A 10,545-nucleotide genomic window follows, 5' to 3' on the forward strand; every position below is an offset into this window, starting at 1 on the left:
TTAAAATGATTGGTCTTTTGAGAGCATGGACAATTTGGGTTCCCCTATAGCCAACAATTTGCTACTAATATAGTTCTCCACTCACAACTTGATAGTTATAACCAATTCAAAATGGCATTCAGTATGAATGAGTCTAAGAATATGTTATCTGAATTGCATGATAGGATGATGGTCAATGTCGAGAGAAACATCACTAAGAAAACTAAGAAGGAAGTTATGATGATTCAAAAAGCTAAGGGATGGGTTTCAAGAAAGGGGTAGGCAAGAAGAAGGATAAAGGAAAGAAAGTTGCCAAAACTTTTGAACAACCATAGGCGTCTCCTAATTTAAGGCAAAGGCGAGACTAAAAAGCGAGGGCTACTATTGTAAGAAAGTAGGACACTAGTATAGAAATGCAATTGCCTCAAGTATTTGGTAGATAAGAATATTGGTGCTTCTAGGGATTTATGTTATAAAAATTAATTTGACTTTATTTTTTCATTATGGGTATATATTCACTACCAGTTGTGGTTATCACATAGTGTAACACCTTAAAAATTTCCTTCCTTTAAAAACCCTGTTTTATCCTATAACTAGGTTATGTTCCGTGCCATGCACGGTATATTTTAATTTTCATTATTAAATTAGAATTATATTTAATAAAAAAAAATTCTAAAACTATTGTAAACAAATTTTTACCAAAATATAGTTATTTTCTTATTATTTCATATCTTTACAAAAATTTAAATATTGAATATAACATGAAAGAGTTGTTTAGTAATTTAGTCAAATGAGTATTCTAAAATTATGTTGAAATGAATGCTTTTTTAAAACAATCGGTAATTAGCGATTGATTATCATCTTAACGATTGATAATTAGCGAATGTTTTTAAAATCATTTGCTAATAATATTTCATTTTACTAATTGATTTGACGCCCGTCGTTAATATTAATTGCTAAAAACACGTTTTCTTGTAGTGGTCTTTGATCGTATGGGTAATTTTAATTTTTCAAGATAAAATCGATGTATTCTTTTTATTTCTTACTATTAATCAAAGAAGTATTTATATTCATATATAGCCTTTTTTTTTTTTCCTAATTTAGTAATTATTATTGTCAAATACATGAAGATTATATATTCTTTAAAAAAGATTATCAAAGTTTGCATATTTTAAAGTAATTATATGTAGCCAAAACACATACTTATAGTAGTTGCATATACGTCTATCTATAGAATGTAAAAGATCTTTACTTATTTTATATAGTTAACTATGACAATTATTATTGCATATAATAATTTCCTAAAATTTAAAAGTTTTATAAAAGGTTAAGGACACACCAGAAATTGACACGTGTCATTGCTGGTGTGTCTTTTAAGCATATATTTATTGATTGATTGATAAACACGTACAATTAAGAATTTATTAAAAAAAAAGAAAGATAAACTTTAATAATCCCAATTTTGCCCAATTTATTTTAAATAATTCCAACTATTGATTATTCTACAATAATCCCAACTTTTACCTATGTTTTTCTTCTTCAATTCCAAATCTGTCAACAAAAGTCTATTATCCTTTACTCTAGGTTACCTAACACGTGTCAACACATGATTGGTCCAAAAAAATTAAAAAAAATAAAAATAAAAGAAAAAAAAGATTTTTTTTTTTTAAAAAAAAAAAAAACAATCAAACAACCTTTCTCCAAGCCAACCCCTGAACCACCTCCTCCTAGCTCTCTGCCACCGCATTTCACCACCGAACCAACCCCTAACACCAAAAAATCGGCCCCCTCACCCCAAGCCCACCTCGAAAACCACCACCGCAGTTTAAAACGCCGCCAAGATACCATTCTTCATCCCCAACTGAACCCCTTAAATGGAACCCCTCCCATCCTACACCACTAAAACCAACGCCTCCTCTCTTCCCACACCACCAAAACCGCCCCTCCCTCCCTTCCCCCAACCCAGAAATCGACCCCTTCCCCCCCCCCCCCCCCCAACTTCGTAATCGGTCCTAATGAGTCAACGACAATGGTTTCGTGCTAGCTAGGTTGCGATGAGGGTAGGTTTATGGGATAGGGGAAGGGAGGGGGACGAAATTGGTGGTGGCCGTCGGAAATTAGCGTTAAAATTAGGCTGGGGAAACCGTGGCCACCAGCATTGGTCATGGCAGCTTGGTGTTTTGATTTTTTTTTCCTTAAATCTTCTTTTTTAAAAAAGTTATTAACTTTTTAAACCAATAAACAAGAGACACGTTGCAATTATGATTTCTTACAAAAAAAATTTACTTTCTTTCTAGGTTATCAATAATCGAATTGAAGAAAGAAAACGTACGTGAAAGTTGAGATTATTGTGGAATAATCAAAAGTTGCGCCAATTGACCACATTGGTATAAAATTTATTGCTGGCGACATATTGGTATAAAAGTTAACAGTTGATGACATATTGATATATAAGTTAACAAGTTGTAACATTTACTCCTATTATGCCATCGGAGTACATGCGTAGTTACAAGCGCTTATTTTTAGTGTTAAAACTTTATGTGACATTTCTTTTTCTTTTTCTCTGCTTTTTAAATTAATTTAAAAAGATTATGAAGTAATATCATATCCAAAGAAATATGAAAAGCTAATAGTGAAAAAGAAGGAGAAAGCAAACAGGAGAGCCAATATGAAGTAACTAGTACCTTTTGTATGTATTTTTTGTTCAACACCAGTTTAATAAGTAATTGCTATTTTAAGGTGTTGGTTGAACTTGTAAGACTTGACAATAGCTTATAAATATGATCCGATCTTTGCGTTTAGTATAAAATTATGGATGTGGGTAAGGATTGATTCATCAAACTTATTGTATTTAATTTAACATGTTTTTTTTACTGATGCTTATTTGATAATATATATAATTTAATTTAAGATGATATAACTATTTATAACATAGAATTTTGAAAATTTGTTTTAAATGAAACAAAAAAAGAAGAAATCATTATTGATAATATTAGGTGGGAGGGAGGAGGGAAAAAGTATATTTTGGAAATAAAAAAGTCATGAAAGTAATTAAAAAACATTATACGAAGTATATATAAACATAGTGTATAACATACGCTTTCATCTGATGGGAAAATAAGGGTAAATGTTGCAACTTGTTAACTTATATGCCAATATGTCGCCACATCTTAACTTTTATACCAATCTGTCGCCACATGTTAACTTTTATACCGATACTAGTTTTGTGCCCCGTGCGATGCCCGGGTTGTTTATTGAATTTTAAGATAAATTTTTAATATATATGTCAAATTTTAAAATATGTCATTGATACAAAATTAGTTAGGAATTGATGTACTTTTGTGACGATTTGCTATCTAGTAGGGATGTAATGACTAATAATAATGTTGGTGAAAATGTTTGATTTAATACATTAAAAAAATAAAAAATTAGCAAAAAATAAATTAAATAAAATAAATGTTCAAAGCCCGTTGAGTTGACCCGAATCCAAAACTTTGGGCAAGGGTTGAACAATTTTATCGAAAATAAAACTCTAAACTAACAATTTTATCCTAAAATTCTATCCAAATAGAATTTTAAACGAACTTTTTTATCTTATGAAATTTATTTAAATCTATCCAACGTGGCACAACACTTGGCAAAAAGTTGGAACGCCAAGTGTTGCTACCTCGTGACATGACTAAAAGTTTAGTTTTATATTAGTTATATGATGTCACCGGAAATAATTTTTATACAAATCTGTCACAAGGGTGTTAACTTTTATACTAACTAGATCAAGTCCCGTGCCACGCACGGTTTTTATAAAATTTTATAACGGAGTATAATGTTTATTCAAAATCTACCAAAATATAATCATCGTATTTTTAAATGAAATTGAAAAAGGTTGAATCTTAATTGAGTTCCGAATCTAAAAGTAAAAATATAAAATAATATTTTATAAAATAAAAAATATGAAAAATATGTAAATATTTTTTTAGGAAGTGAATATTACAATTATATGATTTGGTGAATATTTTTTTAAGGAAGTGAATCAAAATTATATAAATAGTGAATTTTTTTAAGGAAGTGAATTAAAAAAAAAAGTTTCGGAGGGAAAATACAGCACCAAGAAGTGACACGTGTCATTCTCGGTGTCTGTTTTAGTATTATGTTATTACTAGCTTAAGGTCCGTGCTATGCACGGTAAGTCTAATTTTTTTAAGAAAATTAATTATATCCAACAAATAAAATTTTATAAAACATACAAATAAAATATATAGAAATTATAATGTCATAATATATATAAATAGGCAAAGCAACAAATATCTAAAAAATGGATTTTTTTTTTGTCTGCGCCGAACTCGAGAATTTTTCAGGCGGGGCTTGATCAGGTGTAGTGGCCATATTAGCGAATACTTATTTATAAATGCATTTTTAATAAACATCAAAAATCAATCGAATAACGAACTAAAATCTCCATTAAAATTATTAGCAAAAGTGCAAACATACACAAAATTACAAATAATATGTCGCCTTTATATCTAAAAAATCATTTGTTAAACACAACATTTATTTTATAGCAATATATCAGTTTGTGATAATATGTATGTATAGTAGTAAAATTTCATAAATAAAATTGTAATTAACTTGAATATATAGTTATATTGAATTGAAATTGAAATAAAATATTAGCTAGAGGTATTTGAAAAAAAATAAAATTTAAGTGATGTTTTAAAGTAATTTCTTTAACATCTATTATATGAATCAATTTATTATAACTTTTTTGGCAAAATATAATAATACTCCATTTAAAATATAGTTTAAAAGGAGTTGAGATTTTTTTTTTTTTTTTTGAAAGAAGTTGAAATAATTATTTAGGTAAATGTATATATATATATAGAATAATTATGAACACCAAATATAAAAAGGAATATATAATTGTCATAAAGATAATATAAAAGATTTGAAATGATATTATTATTGAATAAAATATTAACAAAAAAAAAAGGTTAAAAAGGGAAGGGGAGTTTTGGAGGAAAAAAATAGCACCAGGATGTGACACGTGTAACTCTCGGTGTCTATTTTAACATTAAGTTATTGATGATATGGTCAATTGGGATTAGTTAAAGTAAATTGACAAAGTTGAAATTATTAAGATGTATTTTTCCCAAAAAAAAAACTCGATTAAGGAAAAATAACCAGATATTATCACGATCGTGATAAATGTTAAGGCATATTATCACAGACACACAACAAAAATCTTTTTAAAATATTTCAAAACAAAGTCAAAGTCCAATAAAAATAAACTCAAAGTCAAACTAAGTCAAACGAAGTATCAAAAGATATATTTTAATAAGCAAATGGAAAAGAAGATTTGATTTGATTTTTGATCTGAACTAATATGAATAAAAGATGTAAAGTTAAAGGTGCGTGAAGGTAAGAATAAGGTGGATAAAGTAAGACAAAACAGTGAAAATGTGTTTATATATGTGGCGTAAAAGAGATACAATTGTAAAGGAGATTTGCAATTGAACTTTATGAAACACCCATATGGAGAGTATCTAATTTGATTTTTTTTTTTAAATTTATTTATTTTATAAATAAGGTGAATTGTAGTAATTTAAAAATAATAATGGAGGTTTCAAAAAAAAAAAAAAAAAAAAAAAGATAATAATGGAAAATCTTGCATGCTCTTATTGTCCATAGTTGATAGTACAATGTGGACTCAAATATACTTTTCTTTTTTTTTTTTTGCTCAATCAATTCTATTCATTATTGAAATAGTTTCAAATGAGCAAAAGTCATACCCTTGGGCTCACACCCTACCTAGTACTTATACACATATACAAAAAAAAAAAAAAAACCCGAGAATTGTCATACCTATTGTGAGAACATTAATTTTCTATGCTATTCAAAAGGTGCGTCAATGTTAGTGTATCCACATAAGCTCTAATATTTAAAGAAATTTGAAACCTTTTGTCATTATACAAGGTCACAAAACTGTTGGCATTGAGATACACTATAATATCAATTTACTTAGAAAAAAGTCCATGATACTTAATATATTGCCTTATAATTACACATATATACATCCAGCTGCTACACTTAATAATTCAGTTTAAAAAAATCCCCAGATACACTCCACCCAATCAACCCTCTAAATACAATATAATAGTGTCAACTTTTACATGACAGAATCAGAATTATAGAGGGAGGGTAACAAAAAAAAAATCTGTTTAGGCTGCATCTGTTATATCTTTTCTGATCCACTTAACAACTTCCTCATATCTTAACTTGCATTTGTATTTTATTGACCTTATATATATACATATATATATAAATATAAATTATGTACTATAACAAAATTATATACAATGGACCAAAATCAATCAATTTCCATTGAAGCCAATATTCATTCATCCTATGATAGAGACTAAATCAAAGCAATAACCTTAGTTTTAAGGTCTTAATACAAATCCCACAAAAAGAAATAGATTAAACAAAGAAGATAAAGAAATGGAGAGGTTGAAGAAATTGAAGAAGACTTTATTAACAAGATGCAAGTCAATGAAGGAGAAAAAGGAAGTAAAAGAATGTATATTTAGCAGCAACCCTGATACATATACATTGCCTAGGTGCAAGTCATTTCCACAGTGGTGCAGTCCTAGTCCATCACCTTCGTCGCATGGTAAGGCAAAGAGGCCAGTCACACCCGGGGGATGCTTCTCTGTCTATGTAGGATCGGCGAGGCAGAGGTTTGTGATCAAGGCAAAGTATGCCAACCACCCTTTGTTTAAGATGCTGTTAGATGATGCAGAGAGGCAATATGGGTATTGCAGTGATGGGCCTCTTTTGCTTCCTTGTGATGTTGATTTCTTTCTTAATGTCTTGGCTGAAATGGACAGTGATAATACTGATATTATTAGGCATCATGGTTGTGGCGGATATGGCTCGTATGGTCTACTTAGCCCATCGAAATTGATCAGAATGAACCAGTTTTAACAAGTATATATACAGCTCTATTTTCAGATTTCGCGTTTTATAGGATGATCTGAGTTAGAAGTGGTTGATTTTCTGTTTCTTTGAACATTGTGTTCAGGTTTGAACTTGTTGGATTGGATGTTATTTCATAATGTAAATGGCTTGATTGGTGTATACCTGTATGCAGTATTGTGCTGATGTAATGATAATTATACTAAATTATTTTATGAAAAAAAGATTTGCATTTTTCCTATTTTTCATTTTTCTCTACAGATAAAAAAATCTGAAGACAATCAATGCTTTGATAAAAGTAAAACCGCTAATGCCAATATCACGAACGGTCTCTTGAAAAAAAAATAAAATTATTTACTCCCTCCGTCCTAGATCTTTTTATCATGCTTAGGATTGGACATATTTTTAGAAAAGTAAGAAGTCAAAGAGAATTAAAGAATGTGTAAAGAGATGTTTAGGACGCCCAAAAGGCCTAAAATTAAATGGAAAATTTGGTTGATGGCTAAGAGGTGGGACTAATGGCAGCAACTCTGCTTCTAATTTTTCTGCTTTTGTAGCAGCTCACAAGTTCTGTTTTGGGGCTTAAATTTTTTCCAAAGTACAAAATCCTGATGCTTTGATCATAATATCTGAAACAAAGATTTATTTTGCAGAATTTTTAACAGTAAAATACTTTTCCAACTGATGTCCTTCACAGTTATGTTTGTCAATACATGATTTGCATTATTTTTCACATTTGATACACCAGCATAGATATACATCTTATACGCCTGCATAAATATACATCTTATCGAATTCTATAGTTTTATCATAAGCATAAACACTCAACAATATGGTATAAACGATGACAAATGAAAATGGAAATATTGTAGCTCGAAAACTCTCCTACCTCTTAGTCTAGAAGTTCACAAATTCCATCTTCAGTGTGTGGATATTTGAGTTCAAGCTCTTCCACATCCATTGATCTGCGTATAGATGTAGAACTATACTACTATGTACCACAATACAAATATATATAACTTGCAATAAAGAGCAACACTAGGACAATTAAACTTTTCCTTGTTATATATCCTTATATCTGCATGATTTCTTCTTCAAAGATTTTCATAGCAGAGGCTGGCATCCCAAGATGCACATTTATGCTTCTCCTATCTTCTCCGCTAGGAAGAAACAACGCGACCTCTTTTTCAGGCACACCCACAGGCCCCGTGTAAATTGTCTCCCCCCATCCAAAGTTGGGGGAATGAAAAGCAAGTCTAGACCATGCTGTGATCAATAGTGTACCATTCATAGAAGGCCTAGCCCTGGTCAACTCAAAGTAGTCTATAGCCGATCTCATGTAACTGTCGGTAACTAGCTTAACTGCTCCTTGAACCAACTCTACCGCGTGTGACAAAGGAGTCTCAAGGAGGTCCCCTGCTTTGCACAGTGCATTAGTCAGAACAATCCCGTTACCAAAGAAACCCTTAGGCAGTGGAGGATCAAATTTAGACCGGCCATCAACTGCAAAGAGGAGCTTTGTTTGTTGATCAGGATGCATTCTCAGGGCTTTGCATCTAGCTCTCCAGACCAAGGCAGTTAATGCCTCAAAAGTAGTGCATTTGCTTAAAGCACCGCCTTCTAAAGCTTTTTCCTTCAATCTTCCTTGCTTCTCAGGGCTGAATGGAAAGGCTCGGTACATCATTTCTTCATCATAAAGCTCATGGGTGTTTGATATGTCCTCAATGTCCAGAAATTCATTCTGAGGGAACTCAATCTGAGGTGGATCTCGTGCCTTGAGGATTGTTCTGTCTAAAGAGGGAGGGGTGCTTAATGGTAATCCTCGCGCTATTTCACCCCATGAGTTGATGAACTCCACTGCAGAAATCCCATCAGCCATGCAATGGTTCATGGCTAAGCCTACTGCAAAGGCTCCACAGCTGAACTTTGTGACCTGATTTCATAACAATAGATGGCAGAAGAAAACCTTGTCAGAAACCTTACATGTTCATGTTAATAATTAGTAAAGTACCTATGCATATTTATTGCAAAAGTATCCTAGAATTTTTTTTTTTGGGGAAACAAAAGTATCCTTGAAATTTAGGGGAACATAGAAGAGCTTAAAAATTAACTAAAAATTCTACCTTAGCAAAACTTTCCAGCATGTCAAAAAGAACTTACAGAAGATTGAATATGGAATTGTGAAAACCTCTAGAAACAAATTTAAATGTTTTTACACACTAAGAATATATACTTCCTCCATTTTTCTTAACTTACAACACTTTGACTGATGCACTATTAATACACCACCAGACTAGCTGTAACAATTTATAGTTAAAGAAAAATATATTCATGAGTTTTGCTAGATTTGCCTCATTTTTAAATTCATTATATCAAATCTTTTTTTGTAATTTTTACACATGAAAAAGGAATACATATATATATATATTTTGAAGTACACACTGATATTATTTTTATAAAAGTGATTTGGCTTAAAAGTCCCAAACTCTTAATTAAGGTAGAGAAAAAGGACATCACAAGTCATAACAGTATAAACATCTCATATTTCAATTAATCTCCTAGCCATTTAAGGTAATTCTCACCAAATTATTTATTAGATAACGAAAAAATATAAGATTTTGGACCTCAGAAATAGAAAAAAATATACCTGAACAGTGAAAATAGGAGTCTCAATGATATTTTTAGCACCAGGAACATCATAAACAAGGTTCTTTAGCACCATGGGATCAGCACCAGCTATGCCAACCAGCTCTAACACAGAGCAATTCGCCTCTGCCTCGACAAACAGTGGTCCTTCCCCGGTACAATCAACGATCAACTTACCCTCAGGGCTGATAGTTAGCCGCCCTGCAAGAGGATAGAAATGAACAAGAACCTTAGACAATGATTCTCTGACAATTTTCACAGCATCTGCATTTCCTTTCTCTGGTGACTTGTACAAGTAAATTGTACTCATTATAACAGCAATGTTTTGGTCTAAGTTGCACAAGAAGTAATTCCCTTTTTCTGTTTTCTCTACTGGTGGAACTCTTGTAGGCTCTTCTTGCTTGATTTCGAGCTCGAATTTCCCATCACAAGCAGCACTCCCCATTTGATTTTTTTCGAAACAGCTCGAAAAATCTGTCCTGCTAGAACATACACAAATTTACTACAAATATTAGTTTGATCACATAAACACAATAATGTTACGTATCATATCAAAAATAACAAGGTATACCAAGAAATCGTCGTAAATGGAAATATATAGAATGAAAAGTTTACTTTCTTGATTATGATTTATGAAGTGATTATGAAAGTATAACAAGGTGTTGAAATACTATTAGCAGTAGCTTGAATTTTGCATGAAGAAATGGAATTAATATGACTTTTAGGTGAAATAAGTTGCATATATATACACACACAAATAAGGTACACTTGTAAAATACACTTTTGGAAGAAGTCAATTTGTAAATAAAAAAAAGTCTAGTTTGGTGATGGTAGTAGCTGAACTGGGACACGCTCATTGCTGTAATTGCATATAACTCACACGGAACCTTTTTACAAGCGCAGCAGGTCAAGTTTTCCCATCTTTTTTACAATTTTTTTTTTCTTTCT

General features: G+C 31.2%; 1 protein-coding gene across 3 annotated transcripts; it reads right to left on the minus strand.

Annotated features, from left to right (window-relative positions):
- Positions 1-7,648: 7,648 nt before the first annotated feature.
- Positions 7,649-10,300, minus strand: LOC145568627 (omega-hydroxypalmitate O-feruloyl transferase-like). 3 transcript variants are annotated; one of them, XM_081628056.1, is made up of 3 exons: positions 10,169-10,300; positions 9,599-10,076; positions 7,649-8,884 (listed from the first exon to the last, which is right to left on the minus strand). In XM_081628056.1, exons 2-3 carry the CDS (start codon positions 10,040-10,042, stop codon positions 8,024-8,026), a joined length of 1,305 nt encoding a protein of 434 aa, XP_081484182.1. In that variant the 5' UTR covers positions 10,043-10,076; positions 10,169-10,300; the 3' UTR covers positions 7,649-8,023. The 3 variants fall into 3 exon arrangements, with proteins under 3 accessions (XP_081484182.1, XP_081484180.1, XP_081484183.1); XM_081628054.1 differs by having other exon boundaries at positions 9,599-10,079; positions 10,169-10,298; XM_081628057.1 differs by having other exon boundaries at positions 10,213-10,278.
- Between the last annotated feature and the right edge of the window lie 245 nt (positions 10,301-10,545).

Source organism: Chenopodium album, chromosome 11 (assembly GCF_948465745.1).
Source record: "Chenopodium album chromosome 11, dcCheAlbu1.1, whole genome shotgun sequence".
Taxonomy (NCBI): Eukaryota; Viridiplantae; Streptophyta; class Magnoliopsida; order Caryophyllales; family Amaranthaceae; genus Chenopodium; species Chenopodium album.

What these genes read in the sequence shown, in the direction of transcription:
- LOC145568627 (XM_081628056.1), bottom strand. Translation starts at nt 10,042, where the DNA reads ATGGGGAGTGCTGCTTGTGATGGGAAATTCGAGCTCGAAATCAAGCAA. An exon ending in CTCCTATTTTCACTGTTCAG is followed by an intron (nt 8,885 to 9,598) that starts GTATATTTTTTT and finishes TTATGAAATCAG; the next exon opens with GTCACAAAGTTCAGCTGTGG.